This window comes from Callospermophilus lateralis, chromosome 14, assembly GCF_048772815.1.
Source record: "Callospermophilus lateralis isolate mCalLat2 chromosome 14, mCalLat2.hap1, whole genome shotgun sequence".
In the NCBI taxonomy this organism is placed as follows: domain Eukaryota; kingdom Metazoa; phylum Chordata; class Mammalia; order Rodentia; family Sciuridae; genus Callospermophilus; species Callospermophilus lateralis.
The window spans coordinates 62207769-62228221 of NC_135318.1; the positions used below are offsets into that span (position 1 = coordinate 62207769).

General features: G+C 52.2%; 3 protein-coding genes across 4 annotated transcripts; 1 reads left to right on the forward strand and 2 right to left on the reverse strand.

The window, feature by feature from the left end:
* Positions 1-1188: 1188 nt before the first annotated feature.
* On the reverse strand, positions 1189-2914 carry Lbx2 (ladybird homeobox 2). The gene is made up of 2 exons (XM_076833049.1): positions 2626-2914; positions 1189-1586 (listed from the first exon to the last, which is right to left on the reverse strand). Exons 1-2 carry the CDS (start codon positions 2819-2821, stop codon positions 1189-1191), a joined length of 594 nt encoding a protein of 197 aa, XP_076689164.1. The 5' UTR covers positions 2822-2914.
* Positions 2915-7940: 5026 nt separating this feature from the next.
* Positions 7941-11195, reverse strand: Pcgf1 (polycomb group ring finger 1). Of its 2 annotated transcripts, none has more exons than XM_076833063.1 (9): positions 11079-11195; positions 10538-10643; positions 10246-10398; positions 10003-10074; positions 9769-9874; positions 9567-9600; positions 9384-9470; positions 9178-9258; positions 7941-8271 (listed from the first exon to the last, which is right to left on the reverse strand). In XM_076833063.1, exons 1-9 carry the CDS (start codon positions 11169-11171, stop codon positions 8236-8238), a joined length of 768 nt encoding a protein of 255 aa, XP_076689178.1. In that variant the 5' UTR covers positions 11172-11195; the 3' UTR covers positions 7941-8235. The 2 variants fall into 2 exon arrangements, with proteins under 2 accessions (XP_076689178.1, XP_076689177.1); XM_076833062.1 differs by lacking the exon at positions 7941-8271 and adding an exon at positions 8950-9097.
* Positions 11196-17358: 6163 nt separating this feature from the next.
* Tlx2 (T cell leukemia homeobox 2) lies at positions 17359-18731 on the forward strand. Its single transcript, XM_076833708.1, has 3 exons — positions 17359-17758; positions 18176-18413; positions 18515-18731. The coding sequence occupies exons 1-3, from the start codon at positions 17359-17361 to the stop codon at positions 18729-18731; spliced, it is 855 nt and encodes a 284-aa protein (XP_076689823.1).
* The last annotated feature ends 1722 nt before the right edge of the window (positions 18732-20453 follow it).

Genomic DNA, 20453 nt, shown 5'->3' on the forward strand with positions numbered 1-20453 from the left:
TTTCTGAAAATGCCAGGTCTCCTCCTGCCTTCCAACCTGTTTACCTTCCTTCCTGGAAAAACTTGTTGGCCCTCCATCTGCAACTGAGGCCTAACACCCTCGCTACCTCCGTTAAGCACAGGGAGGATCTGAGGAGGTTGGGTCGACTGAGGAAAAGAGGGAAAGCTGGAAAGAGCCTAAGCATGGTCTCCTGAAGTTTGGCTGGGATGGCCAAGGGTGGGGAAGCCCTGCAGCTAATAGAGTTTTCTCCTCCCTTCCCCCATCATCCTGCAGGAGGGTGCTTAATAGCCAACAGTGTCAAAAATGTCAGCATTGGGGGCTGGGGATATAGCTCAATTGGTAGAGTGCTTGCCTCACATGCACAAGTCCCTGGGTTCAATCCCTAGCACACCAATGTCAGCAGTGGGCTGGGATTGTAACCCAGGGAGCACATGCCTAGCATGTGTGAGGCACTGGGTTCCATCCTCAGCACTACATATAAATAAATAATCTCAACTATACACACACACACACACACACACACACACACAAAATGTCAGTATTATAGCTAGACTGGATTTACTACCTGCAAGCCTGGCTACTCCAAGTTCTGCCTGGGGCCAGGCTTTCCCACCCTCTTGAGACCTGGTGGTGCTATGAACATTTCTGGCACAGGAGGTGCCAGCCTCCCTCTGCAGAACAGAGAGGCCTCCTAGAGTCCTGCCACCAAAGGTAGCCTGTAGGAGCATGGTGGAGGGTGTGCTGGCCCAAGCTACAGCCCAAGTCCTACCCACTTTCTTCTTCCCACCCAGTGTCTCCTAGGCAGAATGACAAGCATCAGCTCTGAAGAACGAATCCTGACCTCAGGATTCTTCTTTTGTAAAATGGGCCTAATCACACACCTACCCGACAGGGTTGCCACCAGAGTTAAAAGAAACATCAAGTTTCAAGCGCTATACACGGTGTCCGCACCATATTTCCCTAATAACCAGCAGATTTTGCTGTTATTGGCTCTGGGCGCCAGGACTGAGGCATCTTGCAGCAAAGCCTCGACTTTATTCTCAACAATGGGAAAGATGGGCGCCTGGATTGTGGGCCAGACAGGACCAGGTGGACCTCCTCCCTCCACCCGGGAACCCAGACAGGACAAAGAGTGCGGAAGGAAGGATTCCAGGGCTCCAGAGTTCAGGGCTATTACCAGGTTTGCCTTCAATCATCCACCTGTATTTCTTCGTCTGATAGGTGGGACCCGGAGTTAGGCCCAACAGGGTAGGGGCTGGAGTTGGGGCCAGGGCTTTGAGAATCGTGAGGCAGCGCCAGGCTGCACAAGACTCCTGGGGACAATGTGCGTAGCGAGGCCACGTCCGCGCGCATCTCCTCCACATCGCGCTTAAGCTTGGCACGGCGGTTTTGAAACCAAGTAACAACCTGTGCGTTGGCCAGGCCGAGTCGCGCAGCCAGTCCGTCGCGCTCTGAAGGTGCCAAATACTTTTGGAAGACGAACCGCCTCTCCAGCTCCAGCACCTGCTGCGCAGTGAAGGCTGTCCGTGACTTGCGTCGTCTGCGGCCGGCAGGGGCCGGGCCCAAGACGTCTGGAGCGGCCCTGCCTGCAGGGATAGGGCGGGGATCAGTCTCAGGCCGGTGGGAATTAGGTTGTATCCTTGGAGGAAGAGCTGGGAGTGAGATCAGTCCAGTAGGTGGGCGAAAGAGAGGGAGCCAGGAAAGATGGGGACCAGTACCGCGGTACTTACCAAAAACTGCGGAGGTCTGGTTGAGGAGGGGTGTGGGGAGCATAGCGCAGCATGCCACTGGAGTTACCAGAGACTGAACACTGAGGGCTTGTGAGGGAGGAAGGGGGCTGGAAGGAGGGTGGGACAGGCCCGAGAAATTCTGGTGTAGGATCAGGCCGCCTGAAGTACAGCCTTGGAGGCCTTTTGTAACCCCAGGTTGTGCGGGGCTAGCAGATTTGGGGTGACACCAGAGGTAGGTCAGAGCAGTGGTGCCTGACCCAGGCTAGTGAAGGTAACAGGACCCAGATCGTGCCCTTCCTTAGACTCCTGAGTCGTGTAGGGCACTCAACTTACACTTACTTTTTCAGTGATACCAACGCCTTCTCTGAGAGCCCCAAAGTTTGATAATGGGAGTACAGAAAACGAGGAAAGTCGGAGTGCGGTGTCCCGCCCCCAACGCCAAGCCAAAGACCTTTGGCTCTTTGCTCCGCCTCATGAAGAGAGTGACTTGGAGCAGAGCTTGGTCTCCTGGAGAGACCCAAGTGTCGCCTCCCCGCGCTTCTGCCTCGTCCAAGCCCTGGCTCATTAGTTTACAGCCTGCGACTCGAGCCTTTTGTCTCCTACTCTCCGGCCTTTCTCTGTCGAGATTACCCCGCCTACTGCGAACCGACCAACGGGTCGCTCAATTCTGGACAGCCTGGCCTTTTGCTGGTGGCTTCCTGGAGCAGCCATAAAGTCTGGGGAACTAACGGAGGAGAGGCGGAAGCCGGGAATTCGAATCCTGACGTACGGACTGAGGGCAAGCGCCGATTAGGGTGACCCGGCCGGGATGAGACGAAGGTTTGAAACCAAGAACCAGGAAAAGAGAAATGAAGAGACAGCCAAGTTGGGGTCCAAGACCTTGCCCGCGTTATACCTTCAAAGGGCTGTGAAGCGCGCCGGTCAAGTCCGCGGAAAGTTTTACTGGTCAGCTCCTCCAGGGCGCACAGCGGCGACGTCGGATCCGGGCAGGATTCTGGAAGCTGTGGCGCAGTGGGTGCTCGGGGGACCATGCGAGGGCCTAGAATGTCTGCGATGCTGAAGGGTATTCGGGGCTGGCGTTCGGAGTTCATGGCCCTCTGGGTTATGGTGGTCCCGCCACCCGCTGCGCTTGGCTCGGCAGTCACCAGGGCCCCAGCACTGGCTCCCAATCCGGGCCCCCTGACTCGGACCCGCCCCCGGCGCTGGGCTTCAGCTTCAGCCAGGTGCCCCTCCTTCTGCGCCCCCACCCTCTCTCCCCAGGGCCCCAGCGGGTCTGGAGCGGGTAGATGTCCCAGCAGCCTTATATCTACAGTGAGGAGAGGCACGGAGATAAGTAGGCAGAAGAGCCCGCCCGACTAGGGCCGCCGTGGATCTCTGCGCTGTGGGGCGCAGTCGCGTGTGCACTAAAACTGGGCCTAGTCCCCTAAACTTTGTCTGCTGCAGACTCTGCGCCTAGGCGCCGCTCTGGCTCATAAACTTGTGAGCGATAAAAATTGCTTTCCAGGGCCCCAACAGCTGGGAATTTGCAAAGTTTCACGGACGAGGATCCCTGAACTCAGTCTTCTAACCTGGCACCCTTCATCGCCACCAATCCCTGGTAAATGCTCTTAAAATGATCCTGGAGGCTGAAAGTGATTAGTAAGGCATAAGGGGTCAGGGATTCCAGACATGGGACAGGCAGAGCGACTGCAATAGTGGGGATATCACAAGGAAACAAGGGCAGGTGAGTGGACCCTACAACGTTTTAGAGGCCCAGACTAAGTCAAAACACATGGAACAGCTGGGGGAGTCTTGAGCCTCTAGAGAGACCTGGCAACTCCTGCCTTCAGCCGGTGCTACTCAGGAGCGGTCTTTGCCAGTATTTACTGGTCTCCACTGAGGACCTCCCCTATTGGTCTATCAGTGGATCTTTTGTCATTTTATTAAATTTCTATAGTTCAGATGTGTTTTCCTTAGCCTGCAGAGGCTCAGAAACAGCCCAGATGAATAATTGGGGGAGGGGGTGACCAGGATGGAATCACTCTCAATGGAAGTCTGATTTGAAGGGCAGACTTCTTGGACCCATCAGATGGTGAGACAGACACCCCAGACAATCCAAGCACAAATTCTGAGGCCTAGTCTATTTATTCCTATTTTTTCAGTGTCCTATTTCTCTTCTCTTCCACATCTAGTCTGGTCCTGGGCTCATACCTGCGACAACCACCCTCCTTCACAGAAAGGCAGCTAAGGGACTGAACAGTCCCAGTCCCAGTCCCAGTCCTAGTAGTGGAGTCTTGGCAAGGTTTGGGTTTCTTTCCTATATTCAATCTCAGATAGCTGGAGGCTTCATAGTCCAAAGACAGAGAACATGCTGATCTGCTGCCAGAGCAGTCGGAAATTAATGTTTTTCTGGTTTTGTGTATGTGTGGGTATGTGGGGGCAGAGGTGTTTGTTCTTGGGCAGTGCCATGAAGAACCAGACACATCTGACCTAGACTGTTCATTATGTCACCTTCCCTGTAGACCTCTGAATCTTTTATCAAGTTTTGCAATGTCCCTCTGTCTACCTGTTTATTCCCTGGGGCAGGTAAAGGCTGCAGGTGGGGCTTAGCCATAAAGGGCTGGGATCCTCAGCACCTAGGCCAAGGACTCTGACAAGAAAAGGAAGGTACCTTGGTAGTGAGGGTCTTCTTTATAAAGAGTTCCCTACAACTACACTCCCAACTCCCAAACACCCAGTCCTTACATAGTTCCCTCATGGAGGCCTGGCCTGGGCAACACCCTTGAGGCCTGATGGGCCACTGCTGGGTCACAGAGCAGAGTTAGGCCACTGTGGAAAGCTGAGCTGCCTCAGGATCTTGTTAATTGCTTATTAATGGTGGGAGTCAGGGGAGGGGGGATTCTCCTGCTTCAGGCCTCAGCTCTCAGCACCATCCCTGTGGTTTCATTTAATCTGCAATTAAAGTGGATCCCCGGAGGCAGCAGGAACTGATCTGCAGCATCCGAGGCACGTCACCAAGCAGACACTGCATCCTTCACTCATGCATCCACTACATGGCTTTTATATCCATCTCGACCTCTGCTCTCAATTACTTCTGTATGTCTGTGAGGAGTGTGGGGCTCTCTTGATAGGCTTCTGCCTTCCCTCCCCTTCCATCTCTTCTGCCTACCTTCTCTTCTCAGCAGCAGGGCTCAGGTAATGGGATTTCGATCCCCAGACACAAGCCTGGGGGAGGTGAGGAAAGTGGAGACTAGTAAAAGGAGGATGCCAGGGACAACAGAGGCCCAGCTAAGGTCGGCCAGGGACTAGTATAGACTATCCTGGGGCCACAGAAGGGGGCTTTTCCCCAGTGAAGTGTCTGGAACGCAAGCTGGAGAGAAACTGGATCCGCTGAGGGGGGTAGGAGGAGGGTGAGTGATTAATGAGGGAGATTGAGAGATTAAACCTTGGTTCTGGGTTTGAGGGGGTACTCCAGTGTCTCAAAGACTTCCCCAACCACAGCTGCAAAGCACTGAAGCACCCTGGTTCTGAGTCATTTCACTGGTCTTCCCCGGCCATACCTCCCACTACAGTGTGAAATCTTCCTGCCATAAGTCCTTCCTGGGAGAGTCACCAACTGTGTTTCACTGAAGCCTGGCAGGGTCCCAGAGTTTTGCTTCCCCAGACATTCTCAATCTCTCACATCTCTCACTTCCTCAGATTCCCCTCACTGTCGCTTCAGACATGTCAGGGTCTTGTACTCCCTCCCCTTGTAAAGATCCTCACATTCTGACCTTTACTCCTTTGAGAAGGAGCTTAAGAACACTTTTCAAACACCTCTCTTCATCCATTTTCAGATTTCCCATTCTCAGTTCCCAGCACAACCCCGTCCCACTCCCGAAACCTTCACCTCTCACCCAAAGATTCCTCCACCAAGGCGGGTCCAAGATCGCTACCCTCCCCTGCTTTATTGAGGTCTGTTCAATAAAGGACCTTTAGTCTCAGGATTGCCCGCTCTGCACATCTGTCTGAAGAGTGTATAGCGGGTTTGAGAACACCCAGAATAACCTCCTCAGGGCTGGGGACAGGAAGAACACTCTTAGAAATGTGCTTGCTCTCCTCCTCTTTATGTTTAGGGAAAATTATTGAATCGGAGTGAGAGGACAGTGGGATTTTACGAAGGAATATTCAGGCAAGGAAGGTGGAGCGGTGTATCGCACCGTTTCGCAAACTTCTGGGATATTCTCTTTCAGAAAAAAATTACTGCCCAGTCACCCAATCAGACTTAAATTTTGCTTTCGTTACTTGTGGGGCGGCGGGTCTGTGAGGCTTTCTGGCCCCGTTCGCTTGCTGGCAAAGAGCTCTGCATGCACTCACCGCTATCCCAAGTGTGTGCGGCTATGTGAAAGGAGTGGCTGCACACTCAGACTCTCTTTCCCTCATTGTTCTAGGAAAGTCCTTTTCCTCACTCCCGCTCCCCGCCCCCCCTCATCCTCGCTCCTGGGGGAGACTGGCCAGTCCGGGAGAGGGACCAAAGTGTCCCTTCTGTGCGAAAGGGGGTTTCAAATCCTCGGGCTGAAAGTAAGCAGCGGAGATAGCTGCGAAAAAAGTAGGCAGGGGTAAGGACGGGTTCGGCCCTGCAGGCAGGACTGACGGTCCTCTTCGCAGCACTGAACAGCCCAGGCGACGCTGCGGCCGCATCTCTTTTGAACTTGAAAGATCGCTGCGCTCCAGTGCTTTCAGAGTCGCGGAGCCCAAGAGAACAGTATAAGTGATTCGCCAACCCTGGCACCGATCGAGACTCAAGTACTCCAGAGTGGAAAGGGGAAATGGATCCACAGGCCCCTGGGGCGAGCTACGCAAAGCCTGCAGATTGTCAACATCAGGTACCGTGGGAGAAGCACCGCAGCTGCCGCCACTACTACGCTGACAGACAAAACCAAGGCTGCCGCGCGGAGCTGGGTCCAGCCTCTGCAAACGCTAGGTCCCAGAGACGGGTGTGAGAGCGCCTTCAGCAGCTCCTTAGCCTCTAGGCCGAGTGTCATTAAAGACCTCATCTTAGGCTTCATGCTTAGATCTTATCTTTGGTCCCACCTTTACATCCCCAAGCTCCAAACCCAACTGGAGGGCTATCATTGGGCTAGTCAGACTGCTCCCCAACTCCCGCAGCTACCGGGACGCAAAATGTCCCCTGGAGTGTTCTTTTTTTCCTATTCCCCGCCGCCCCTCCTCCTCCAAACCAGTCACCCTAGGAAACACCTGTTTGCTCATAAACTCTTTGGTAACAGCCTGGGTGCCTCGAGCTCCAGTGGCGCCGGCAGAGTTTAAATGTAGAAGGAAGGGAAGCGGGGCGGGGCTGAGATATCATTAATCCCAAATCTCCAGATGTTTTTGAGGCTGGCTCAAAGGCATTAGAAGCTGATTCTGGATCGGGAAGAATTTGCTGGAGGTGAGCAGTGCACTGGAAGGTGTGTGTGAGGGGGGCATTCCAGGCATGAGACCCAGAAACAGGGGAAGCTTTAGTAATCTTGGAGAACTAGGTCAGGATGGGATTGTACCCAGGTAGTTCTGCAGTGTTCCCACTCAGGTACCTGTCCCCTGCCCCATGCACTAGGGCACTCTTTCTCAGCACCTTCAACCTTTCTATGCTTGCCTTCCCCTTGATGGCACACTCTTCATCCACACCCAGTGTTAGAGGTTTCTAGAAAGCACAAGCAGATTATGGTAAGGGGAGAGGAGTTCTAGAAGTGACCTCAGGTTTTCCCCACCCAGAATCAAGTCTCCAGTTTTCTTACCCAATTCAGACAGCCCTCTGTAACCACGGCCAGGCTTTCACCTGTGTCCTCTGCCATCTGGCCTTCACTCACCAAAGTGCAGTGTCTTTGGTTCTCAACAGGTTTGCACAGCCACCCCCTTAAAGTCAGACTTAGTGGAGTCAGAAATAGGTCAGTGCCAGAGTGAGATTTAGGCTTTCCAATCTTTCCACTCTCCATCTCCTGACATTTATGCTTCTTGTTCCATCCCACTGTTCCAGACTCAGAAGCAGCCCCCTTTGCTTCCTTCAGGAAGTCTTTGCTTTGGCCTCTGTGCCTGTCCCAATTGCTATCCCATTTAGAGGCCCATAGAAAAAGAACATTGGCTGAGTTTATTGCCAGCGCCCAGAGTGCATGTCCAGGCTTATACAGACAAGGGATGTCTGCCCAAACACTCAGTGGAGCTTGGGCCTTGCAGCTTCTTTCCTGTTCTTGTTCTTCTTCTTCTTCTTCTTCTTTTTTTTTTTTTTTTTGGCAGGGGGTGGATACTGGGGATTGAACTCCGAAGCACTCAACCACTGAGCCATATCCCCAGCCTTGTGTTGTATTTTATTTAGAGACAGGGTCTCACCAAGTTGCATAGTGCCTTGCCATTGCTGAGGTTGGCTGTGAACTCGTGATCCTCCTGCCTCAGCCTCCTGACCTGCTGGGATCATGCCAAACTCCTCTTGTTCTTTGAAGTTGCCAGTGTTCTCTACATCAGCCAGCTTTTCTCAATTTTCCCCACCCTGGCTTCACTTAGCCACTTCCTTCTTCCCACCGCAGGAAACCTATAAGAATAAGCCAAGCTTCCAACTGTGTCCCTGCCACCTCTACCTAATTTCTTTTGTTTTTGTTTGGTTGTTCTTTGCAGTACTGGGAATTGAGCCCAGGTGATTTCTACTACTGAGTCATTTCAGCTCTTATAAAATATTTTATTTTGAAAGAGGGTCTCATTAAATTGCCGAAGCTGACCTGGGATTTACAACCCTCCTTCCTCAGCCTCCCAAGTAGCTGGGATTACAGGCATGTGCCAACACACAGGTCTCAACTATTCAGATTCCTTCCTTCTTTCTCTTCCTATTACTCAGGTTATAGAACCAGAGTGCAATTCTTTGAATGTTTGTTTAACATATCACTCTTCTTCAGCAGACACTATTGAACCCTAGCCCTCCTCTCCCCATACTCAATTAGGACACCTCCACTCTACATCACATGCTGCAGCATACAAGGACAGTGAGAGCTGCTCCCAGAAAGCACTCCATTCACCAAAAGGAGCTGGTATGGGTGGTTTCAGTTGGCTCAGTTTCTAAGTTTCACTATAGGGCCTTATCCCCTTCTCCTTTGGCAAGACATTGAGGGCCCTTCACAGTAGAGGAGAGGCCCGTCTTTAGAGTAAAACTTATGAGGATTTTTGAGGGAAGCAGGACACAGGACAAAGCCTGAGTGTGTGGCAGGAAGAAGAAAGATGCTTTTTTAAAGCTTTTATTTCAAAAAATAAAGCCACAGTTAATTTCACATAAATATCTGGGAAGGGAAGGGGTAAGGGATGGGGTTGGGGCTTGGCCCCTACCTCCTCTTCTCTTTCACACTGTATTGTAAAAGCAAAGGGGATGGCTAAGGAAAGAAAGGGGGAAGAAGTAGTCAGTGGACAGTTTATTATATGAAGGGCCCCAGCCCACCTTTGCCTGGCTTACCTTGCCGAACCAGCGGGAGAGCCATATCTGTTTCATTGTCATGTGATCGGGGAGAACTTCATTGTCAAAAAGGAGCTGTACCTAAGAGGCAAATGGAATTCTCCTCTTTGGTCTAGAACTACCCTGGTGTACCCTAGACTTTGTCCGTCCTTTCTTCACTCCTTCTCCTTCATAAAAGGAAATTAAACTATTGTGGGATTACTTACATGCTGTGGATTTAGCATCAATCGGTGACAAAGGACCCTCCGGAGATGGCGTACCTCAGCTCTAACAGAACATCTGACATACTTATTCTAAGGACAGGGAGGGGAGGGGAAGACAAAGTGCTTAAGGAGGGGCCACAGGAAGTTGAATCTTCTTAGATGAACCCTCCCTTCAACCCCTCTCACCTGCAGAACACTTTTATTCTTGTCTTTGCCAGAACTGGGGGGAAAAAAAACACAGGTTAGGGAGCCTCCATCTTTCCTTCCTTCCTATACCAAGAGCCACCCTGCATACTCTTAAAGTACACAGACACTCCGTACTGCTTGGCCTCTCCACTCCCCTGCTCTGGGCACTATCATTTCACACAACTTCTGAACTGCTCCTCACCTCAGTCGCTCCAAGCATAGGCTTAGCTGCTCATCATAGCGATAGTAGTGGGCTTTGGAGTGGTCGAAGCTGCTGAAGGGGAGGCCAAGGTTGCTGAGGGCTGGCTCTGAGAAAAATAAGGTACTGAGGAGGTTCCATATCCTTCTTTTCCCAGAAAAATAACGTACTGAGGAAGTTCCATACCCTTCTTTTCTCTGAGGGCTTAGCTTTACCCTCCTGCTACCAGGGACATACCTTCCCCACTGGGCTGAGTGACCCTGTCCAAGCCTCGAGACTGGTAGAATTCCCGAATTCGTTTCTCTTCACCTAGAAGGGTGTGAAGTATGGGAGTAAACTGTTAGTCCTCCTTCTTAGTTCCTTTGGCTGTTGGCATTTTTAAAACTTACATAATTCCCATCAAAACCCTTGTCACCTCAAGCTGTCACCCAGCATTCATTAGATCTCAAGAAGCCTCTCAAAGTCAATTTGATTACTCACTGTCTTGCAAGCCAGGCACTAGCTTGTATACGATGTCCTGCATGACCCGGTCCAGTTTGAGATTCAGCAGTGGCTGTGTCTCGTGAATCTTGATGTTGCACATGGGGCAGTACTTGCTGGTTTGCAGGTACTTCACGATACAACTTTTGCAGACTGCAGAAGAGAAAAGCAGACTTTCAAACTCCCTGGGAACCCAATACATGGGATAGGTGGGGCAGGAGGCACAGAAGCTCACGGTCTACTTGGTGAGGGCTTGGGCCTGGAAGAATCAGGTAGGATTTAGGACACTCACAAGTATGAAGACACTCGGTGATGGTGGTGGCATCCACGAAGTAGCCAGCGCACAGACAGCAAACGATATGCTCATTCAGGTCTTTGATCTTCACTCGGACCTCCTCCTGCAGACACACCCTCCGTCACCTATTATCCATTCCTCACCCCAGCCCACCCCACCTCGTGCGCCTTCCCAGCTTGGGGGTCGTGTCTTTCATCAGACTCCAGTCCAGCCCCACACCCTCCACTGTCAGCAGAGGATTAAATTCCAGGGGCTGGCAATCCGCCTCCGCCCAGCAGAGGGCTCCGCGCACAGCAGGGGTCTCTTCACATGGACTCGCCAGACCCTCCTTTCCCAGGGGAGACTACACGGTGTTGGCTGCACAATGCGCAGGCGTTCTAGCTCTGAGTTTGGCAACCCGATCGCAATCGCGCCTGCGCACCGGGAACCCTGTCTCTGCGCAAGCGCATTGGGCTTCTGGCCAGCCACCGCCCGTCCTCTAGCCCGCCCCAGTTCGCACCGCTAGCCGACCACAGCAGTAACCCTGCCGCCCCTGCACCTCGTTCCGTAGCGGGTCCATCTTGTACACTGACTGGAGCTGGTTCCGAAGCCTCATCGCGATCGCAATCTGGCCCCCCTGAGGAGACGCCATCTTAAAGGCTGATCCTGGCCTGCCACTTCCGGTGCCGCCTGCGGGGCGGGACTTGTATCCAGGCAACGAGGGCCTAGGTCTTTTCGGATTCGCTCATTCTCTGCAAGGCCCCGCCCATGTCTCTTACTCCCCCGAGTGCTCACCTGAGCCCCACTGGCCCCTCCCCCTCCTCAATCCATAATTAGGGAGTGGGGGTGTGTGTGGGGAAGGGTCCTATCACGTCCATCTCCTGTAGGAGCCATCAAAGTAGATCCTACCCGACCTCAGGACTAACTTTTGGAGCGTGCCAAAGACTGCCCCTTCCTACCCCAAAAGGCCTGGCGATCACAGCCAGCTACCGCTCAGGCACGTCAATCTCCAGTGACTGTGACCCAGCTGAAGAAGGAAGGCTTGGGTCTTCTCCTGGGAAGGCCGCCTCGTAGGCTGACGGCGTTGCGGAGCTTCACCCAGACGGCAGGCTTCTTCCACCTCCGCTGCCGGAGTTTCTAGGGGCTTTGCGGAGTCTCAGAGAGGGTGGGGTGGGGAGGGAGATCCCCCAGGGACTTGGTAGTGATCTTACTGCCCCCCCACATTTTCCCCCGGCTGCTGGGGATTGGGGGTGTAGCAAGCCCTGGTTAATGATGATGATTTAATCATCGGCGCCTGCGGAGGCCTGGGACAGACTAATGCAGAGCAGATGCCGAAGGAGGAGGGGAGGACGATAGGACACTGCCGCACGGAGACACGCTTAGGTAGCTAGCGCCTGCAGTAGCATAGGCCCAGCCCCACACTTGGGGAGGACTCTGGGGTCGTGAGGGCTTGTGCACCGCCATCCCTGGGTCCTTACAGCGAAATTTTAAAAGAATTAAGTTTACTATGACGTATCCACAACAAGTGCAACTGGAGATTCGAGAAGGGTGAGATCCCAATAAGACCTCAAAAGGCTTTGTGGAAAAAGTGGGACTTTGTGCGGGCACAATTTAGACGTGGAAGAAGGGGTAGAAGTGTGATGGAAATAGAAAAGAAAGGCAAAGTGGAGAGGAATATCGGGAAGGAGGTCAAGGTGTGGATTTGAGAGTGGTGACAGACACGGCAACGACTAAGAGTTGGGATTTTATCCTTAGGACAACAGGGAGCTGGTACAAGTGGGGGCAGGTGAGGAGGGAGGTGTTCCCCTATGAATGCAACAGAATACCCATTTCTCTTCAAAATGAATTGTGGACAAGCAGCAAGGAGTTATGAAATTCCTGTTTTATTAACCAACTATTCATTATGGCCACTGTTTACTTTCCACTTCTTGGTGGTTGCAATGGCTTCTTTGCATTCTTTGTGTCCACCTTTGCACTTCTTTATCCTGTTCTTTACAGGGCAGCTCAGAAATATTCTGATGTCATGAATCAAAAAGGATACTAGGAAGGTTTTTGATGAACATGTTTTATTTTGATTGTAATGATAATTTCATGGGTATATAGATGTCAAGACATTAAATTGTACACTTCGAATATCTGCAGTTTGTCATTTATACTTCAAAAAGCTGTTAAAAATAAAATTGAAAAATCAAGTTATTTTTTTCTGTTTAAAAACTTTGGTAAGTAGTGGTAGAGGCCCTGGTTCATCTCCAAAACTTGTAAACAAACACCAGAAACAAACCTTTTTATAGCTTCCCTTTTCAATCATAATAAAAGCCAAAGGTCTTATAAAGGTCTGCAAGGCCCTGCATAGTCTCTCTAGTCACAAAGAACCCTTCAGTATTTACTCCACAGTCACACCAGGGTATGCTGAGTTCCCAACTTGAAATTCTGGGTATCCAAATGGCTCCTTCCTTTACAATTTTCCCTCCATGAAGCTTCTGTGATCACTATCTATCCCCCTTCACTTCCTTGTTCTATTTTTCTTCTTAGCATTTATTAGCATAATTAGTGTTTATTATTATTTAATATGTTTTTCTTTTACATATTGCTAATACATACTTGGTTAATTCTTCATTTGCATTTCCCACTAGAATGAAAACTTTCAGAGGCAAATCCACCGCTATCCATTGTGTTCACAGCTTTATCTCCAATGCCAGGCACATAGTGGGTATTCAATAAAAAAATTTCTGGATGAACAAATAAGTAAGAACAGGTGGCAGTGTTGGCGGCTTAGATTAGGGTTTTAGCAATGTAGATGGAAAGGGCTGAATCTGAAATTCTCTAAAGGAAAGTTAATAGAAGAAATTAGCCAGGGACTGGATTTATGGAGCTTGGGCAAGAGGGTGAATGAGGAATTTGGGAGGTAGGCATGTTTTACAGTAGTTTCAGGAATGGCAAAGTGAGCTGGTCAGACAGAAAGGAGTGGTGGGGCTAAAGTATCATGTCCCAGAGTTGTCTCGGTAGATGTGAGAGTTGGGAATATTGGAATGAATGAAACCTGAGCAGATGTAGAAATAATGAAAGCTGAAGTTGCTGAGTATGGTGACACACACTTATAATCTCAGATACTAAGGAAGCTGAGGCAGGAGGATCCCCAGTTTGATGCCAACTTCCACAATTTAGTGAGACCCCCTCAAAATAAAAACATTTAAAAGGGGGACAGCAAAAAAGGGGGGCCTGGAATTGTGGCTTGGTGGTAGAGCACTTGCCTAGCATGTGTGAGGCACTGGGTTTGATTCTCAACACTGTGTGTGTGTGTGTGTGTGTGTGTGTGTGTATGAATAAAATAAAGGTCCATCAACATCAAAAACAAAATATAGTAAAAGGAGGGCAGCTGGGGATGTCGCTCAGTGTTGGAGCTCTTGCCTATTATGTTCATGGCCCTGGCTTCAATCCTCAGTATGACAACAAAAAGGAAAAAGAAAGGAAGAAAGCTCAAGTCTGTGCTCTGAAGAATGTTTGTACACTTCAGTAGAAGGAGTAAAGTCAGTGAAGGAGAGATGTAAGCTGTGACAAAGTCCAAAATACAAAAAAAAAAAAAAAAAAAGAATATTACAGAAGCCAAAAGAAAGGACATTTCAAAAACCATCGATGATCAACAGAGTAAAACATGTTAGGGAAGGCCTGGAAAGAGATGCCAGACACTAGAACTCGTCAAGAAAGTGTCACTATAGGGAAGCCAGTTTGCACTGTGTTAATACAAGAATGAATGATGAGGACATGGGGACAGTGGACATGGACAGCAAAAAGGAAAAGAAAAACATAATTGTTTTTTGGAGAATCAGGCAAAGATTATGTTCATATGATGTCAGTTGGGGCCAGGAAGAACTAAGCTGATAAATGATTTAGGACTGGGAACCATCTCGAATAAAGGACATGGATTAATGTCAGGAAGGAGGGAATAAGAGTAGCGGCTAGGGTTTGGCTTCTTCCTATGAGGCTACAAGCTCAGACTGAAGACTTGGGGGGGCACAGATACAAAGGATATGGTAAGACACATCCAATGTAGTATGTATTAGGAGGCGCTCACTCCAGTGCCTCAATCTTCAACCTGAACTAGCAGGAACTATCCTTTCCCTGAGAATCATAATCAGAGAGGTAGAGGCAAGAAGAGAATTTCCCTAGCTCTGTGGCTGACAGAACTGGATGCCCTCTGTTCTTGAAGTGGGATACTGAAATTAAAAAAAAAAAAAAATCTCCTCAGGAGATTCATATGTACTATTGAGTTTGTGATCATTCTTCTCACAGGGTCAACTGAGCAATCTCTCGGTGAGAAGCAGTGCCATCTATACTCTCCTCAAAAAGAAAGGGATGTACAGTAAGCCAGTTATGCATGAAGTTTCTTTTTTCTTTAATTGATTTGCCCATTGATTTATTAAAAAAGATTCATTCAACTTGAAATTACTCACTCCCTCCCTAACCACCTCCTGAGCAGGGAAGGGAGTGGCAAACTCCTAATCTGCAGGCAAGACCCCTGTCAGAGCCCGCACTTCTTGGCTGGCTGTCTCCCTAGGTTCTCTGTTCCCAATCAGCTGAGTCTAGCCTATGCTATGTCTGAGTGTTTTGCCTCAACAGCAGAGACTACACATTTCCTTATAGCCTCCAGTAGCTGCTAAAAAAGGGCAAGTTTCTGGAAGGGATAGGGAAGGTGATGATGTAAATTTCCTACACCAAGATAAAAACACAGCTGCCAAATTGATAGGAGCCCCCCAGTTTCAGAAGGTCTGTTTCTGTGAGCAGGACTGAGGACAAGCTGGAGAAATTGGATGATAGAGGTGGCCAACTCTGGGGAGATTATCATATATTATTAATGTCCACTTCCTCCCCCCATGGCTCAACCAACCCCTTCAGACTGAGGATTTTGGGAACACCGAGGGGTTGGTGGTTTTGGGTGAGGAAAAACCCCATTTGTCTCTTTTTTAATCTTCCTGCCCAGATGCCCAAATATCATTCTTCGTTCCCAGGAGGAAAAAGACCCCCTCACCCTGCCTCAGGCGCCAGGCTGCCAGCCCATCTGCTGGGGAGAAAGGAGGGACCAGTTTTTCCCAGGGGATCCTGGGGAATCTACTGGAAGTTCAGTGCTCCCAGGGAGATCCATTTACTGGACTTAGAAGGCATTTCGGTTCACACGGGAAACCTGCAGGGTAGAGCGAGCCTTGGAGTAGACTCGGGTTAGGGTAGGGGACTGGCACAACGGGGCGGGGTCTTTTGGCCACCACGTGCCTGAAGCAGGCTGTGCAGCTCATCGGTGCCCACCCGCTGTGGGATGATAAGAGTGCCCCCCTCCCCGCGCCCAGTCTCACCGGCTCGGAGGCGCCAGGCCCCCCCCCAGGGCCGGGGCGGGCTGGGGAAGGTAATGTAATTCCGGCCCAGCTAACCTGATTATGGCGGCCTGCACCGGGCAGGGTGGCGGCGGGGGCGGGTCTAAGGCTCTGGGGCCCTCCCGGCCAGGGTCCCATCCCGAGGAAGGACGCAGAGTTCACACACTCCCAGCTCCTGGGTTCTCCGCCAGAGGTCATAAGGTCACCAAGTGGTTTCAGCCTTTCCCCAGCTCCCTTCGCTGGCACGCCCCAGGGTCATTTTTCTGGGGTTTGGTTGGGATAAAGTGTGAATGGGAAACTGGGCGTCCGGGATCCTCCCAAGGCCTCAGCGAGTCCCTCGTGCTGCCGGTGGCGATTTTGTCCTCCGGTCTTTAAGAGGGGAAAGTATGCGAAAATAGACCTCTTGGGCTCAGAATAAAGGGGCCGAATCCCGCCTTGAGGCTTCCCTGCACTGGGGATGATAAGTCGGCCAAGGTTGAGCAACGGGTTTGATTTGCAGCGATTTCGGAAAATCGAAATTCTAAGAAACATGGCACCAATTACCGATGCGTCCGGACAGGACCGGTTGCTCTAAAGGAGAGGTCAGGAGGTACACAAAGGATCAAGAACGCAGAGTGTTTGTCCCCAGTCCGAGCCCGCCGAACTCGCCCTGCCATTCCCTTCCCACACCTGTCCTCTTCTTGGGCCTCTAGATCGCGGGTTGCTGTTCCTCAACCACTTCGTACGCAGCCGGGAAGCCTCAACGAGATTTGGTCTTAGAGAACACTTAGGTGGGGGTCATAACGAATCCAGGAGTTGGCAAGCAGGACCCATCGGGAGGTGAAGAGTGGGGCCTGGGGAAAGAAGCACCTGCCGAGGAAGCCGGTGAAGCGGAGGCAGCCTAAAGGCGGAGGCCAGAAAGGATGGAGGCGACGTGAGCATCTTGGCTGACTCAGCTTTCCAAGCTCTGGCCCCTCCCGCGCTGAGCCTTGTTCCTAACATCCTCGCCCTCCTCTGCCTCCGCCCCGCACAACCCGCCGGGTGTTTGGCGAAAACAGGCGTCCTTTCCCCTTTAACAGTCGGGCCCCGCCCCTGCCCTACCCCCAGCCCCCACTGCCCACCCGGGGCCGGTCTGTCAGTCATTGCCCCAGTCCGAGCTGGCCAACCCTCTCCACCCGAGACTTGGGCAGCGACCTCGGCAGACTAGCGTCCATCTGTGCTTCGGAGCCAGCAAGGGAGCTCGGGGGCCCCGGCGGGCCGCGTTCCTCCGGGATGCGAGCCCCAGTGCAGACGCCCGGCAGGGGCGGGCAGCCGCGAGGCTTTTCCAGGCGCACAGGGTTGCTGCTGTTCTGGGGGGCCCGGCGCCCGGCTGTGGCCAGCATCGCTGGCCCTTGAGGCCGCTGACCTGGGCGCGCCGCCGTTGGGCTCCCAGAGCTATATATCTGCGGCACTCTACTTATCCACAGAACCTCCTGAGGTCTTCCCAGGCTCAGACCCATGGAGCCCGCGGTGCTGGCTCCGCACAACCTTGCGCACCACGAGCCAATCAGCTTCGGCATCGATCAGATTCTGAGCGGCTCCGAACCCCCCGGGGGTGGCCTAGGCCCGGGTCGTACGGGCCAGAGCCACAGCGAGAGTGCGGCATTCTCGGGTGGATTCCACGGAGCCTCGGGTTATGGCCCTGCAGGTTCTCTGGCCCCGCTGCCCAGCAGCTCCGGAGTGGGCCCGGGTGGCGTGATCCGCGTTCCGGCTCATCGCCCGCTGCCAGTGCCACCGCCCGCGGGGGGCGCCCCTGCGGTGCCTGGGCCCTCGGGTTTGGGCGGCGCCGGGAGCCTAGCTGGACTCACCTTTCCATGGATGGACAGCGGCCGACGCTTGGCCAAGGATCGGCTCACCGGTGAGGTTGCCCGACGCCTCCAGCGTCATGCCACGCTCTGACCCTTTTCCTCTTTTCTTTCTGCTCCAACTCAGGGACCTCTTTTTTACTTCCCCTCAGATTATCTCGGGGGATCCTCCTCCACCCCGGACCTTTTGATCCTGCAGATGAGAGCAATGGGGAGGGAGCTGTCGTCGGTGCCTGTACCGCCCTACCTTGCAATTCCACTGTCCACACTGCGGGGTGGGCAGGGTGAAGTTATGGGGGACATCTCTCCTTACTCATGCGGAGGGCCGTTGCTTCCGATATCCCTTCTTGTCTGGATGCTTCTGCTAATGCTGGGCCGAGCCTGGGGCCCGGGTAAGGACCAGGGTCTCTTCTCTGGGATACCTCGGGCCACCCCGCAAACCCTACCCTGCTCTTTTTTCCTCCCCATAGCAGCGCTGTCGCCCTTCTCTGGGACGCGCCGCATAGGCCACCCTTACCAAAACCGGACCCCCCCGAAGCGGAAGAAGCCGCGCACGTCCTTTTCCCGCTCGCAGGTGCTGGAGCTGGAACGGCGCTTCCTGCGCCAGAAGTATCTGGCCTCGGCCGAGAGGGCGGCGCTGGCAAAGGCCTTGCGCATGACCGACGCACAGGTGAAGACCTGGTTCCAGAACCGACGCACCAAGTGGCGGTGAGCTAGGGCGGACTGGGGCCCGCGGGGCCGGCCAAGTGGCGGTGAGGCGCGGGGTGGGCGAGGACCGCCTCGCTGACCCCGCATCTCCGCCCGCCCAGGCGCCAGACCGCAGAGGAGCGCGAGGCCGAGAGGCACCGCGCGGGTCGGCTGCTCTTGCACCTGCAGCAGGACGCGCTACCACGGCCGCTGCGGCCGCCCCTGCCCCCGGACCCGCTTTGCCTGCACAACTCGTCACTCTTCGCGCTGCAGAATCTGCAGCCTTGGGCCGAAGACAACAAAGTGGCTTCTGTGTCTGGGCTTGCCTCGGTGGTGTGAGCTTCGCCTGCTGGATCCGCCGAGCTCTCTTTACCAGACCAAGGCGCCGCGTGGAACGCCCGGTTCGGGCAGTGGAGCACGGCTGCTCAGGCCCATGGTTTCCTGGCAGCCGGGTGTATGAAAAGCAGCAGGAATTCAGATTATCATCGACGGCTCTTTGGCCACCCGGTGGGCTCCCAGGCCCCCATCGAGTAGACTCCCAGGGTGCTCACACAGGGATTTTCCCGCCATTTTTCACAGTACCGCATCTAAGCGGCCAGTGGAACCTGAGGTGTGAGAGGGCGGGACCTATAGGTTGATAGCCAATAAGGTGCAGGGAGGGGGATGGGCTGGCCAATGGTAGCTACTCTCCTCAGGGACCAGGGGTTCTGCGGTGAATAGGCTCAGAGCCCTGGACTGAGTACTGAGAGCAGCACGTGGTGGTGGGAAGGGTTGGCTGCAGCAGGTGCTGTCTAGGGTTACAACAAAGGTGTGAAGAAAGGAAGATGGCAACAACAGAGAAATAATGGAGAAGGTGCTGGAGCGCCAAAATCTGACTGATCACGACAGGGACCAGAGGGTTGTCATGTTGGGCATCTCATCCCTCAACTGTAAAATAATAGCTAAGGATTCCTTCTTGACTTTGAGTCTCATGTTGTACTATGTTCAATCTGCTGGCTGTATTCTCCTTTTCGAGCTTCACAGTGCACTTGGGCTGTAGGTGAGAGGAATACTTATACATCAAACAAAATATAACATCTAGGAAGAAAATCTGGCTCTGGTGTCCCACAGGGACAGAAAAGGGAGAAGAGGAAACTGGGCAAAATTAATGGGTCCACACTGAGCATAGTGGCACAGGCCTGTAATCCCGGCTATTCAGGAGGCTGAAGGAGAAGGACCACAAGTTAAAGGCAGCCTCAGCAACTTTGAAAGACCCTGTCTCAAAGAAGGGGATAGGGTGGGGGGGAGGCTAGGGATGTAGCTCAGTGGTAGATTGAGCTGGGTAGATAGTGCTGGGTTCAATTCCTAGTACCCACAGTGGGAGGGGGATGGAGAGAAAGTTAATGGGCCCAGTGGAGTTAGGTGACCAGAATACTTTGGAAATAATAAGACTAAAAAAAACTTAAAGATAATTTCAGATGGGAAACATGGAGAATCAAGAAATCAATGGTGCTGAGGATGATGAAGGGGGAAATTGGGAAGTTTATAGTAAAATTAACTCTAGGCAAAACGAATGTTAGACCTAGAAAGAATAAATTCTGGAAAAGTATCTTTGAGAGACATAAACTGACATCCACATACAGATGAAGATAGAAAATGATGAGAACAGACAGAATCTCCAAGAGAGGGTATTCAGAAGAAAAGCAGAGTTCTAAGGATTAAATCTTGTTTTCCAGCCAAATTCCACAAACATATTTATAATGTGCAAGATGATGAAGAATATCAAAGTTAATAGTCCAAGGGCAAATGGGGGAAGGTATTCATAGCCATAAAGAAAGAATGTTCCTTAAGTGTCAACTTCAGCCAGAGGCTGCTGGGATGCTTGTTGATGGTGAGCTCAGTGAGGGGATGGTTGTAGTAACTGTCAAGTTTAAAAAGGAGTAAGCTCTAAGTTGTATGACAAAGGAAAGTTTCTGTCTGATTCCTCTAGCACTCCCATTCTTCCTCCCCTGGAGGCTGGAACATTGTGACAGAGGAAAGAGAGGCAGGGCCAATGATAGCCAGACTACTCATATTCTGTGC

Coding starts and splice junctions, on each gene's coding strand:
- Pcgf1 (XM_076833062.1), bottom strand. CDS start 11,171: ATGGCGTCTCCTCAGGGGGGCCAGATTGCGATCGCGATGAGGCTTCGG. Junction 10,399..10,537: donor CACCGAGTGTCTTCATACTT/GTGAGTGTCCTA, acceptor TCTCTTCTGCAG/TCTGCAAAAGTTGTATCGTG. Junction 9,098..9,177: donor TCTCCCGCTGGTTCGGCAAG/GTAAGCCAGGCA, acceptor TTCTTTCCTTAG/CCATCCCCTTTGCTTTTACA.
- Lbx2 (XM_076833049.1), bottom strand. CDS start 2,821: ATGAACTCCGAACGCCAGCCCCGAATACCCTTCAGCATCGCAGACATT. Junction 1,587..2,625: donor CGCTTCACAGCCCTTTGAAG/GTATAACGCGGG, acceptor CTATCCCTGCAG/GCAGGGCCGCTCCAGACGTC.
- Tlx2 (XM_076833708.1), top strand. CDS start 17,359: ATGGAGCCCGCGGTGCTGGCTCCGCACAACCTTGCGCACCACGAGCCA. Junction 17,759..18,175: donor GGCCAAGGATCGGCTCACCG/GTGAGGTTGCCC, acceptor TCCTCCCCATAG/CAGCGCTGTCGCCCTTCTCT. Junction 18,414..18,514: donor AACCGACGCACCAAGTGGCG/GTGAGCTAGGGC, acceptor CCGCCCGCCCAG/GCGCCAGACCGCAGAGGAGC.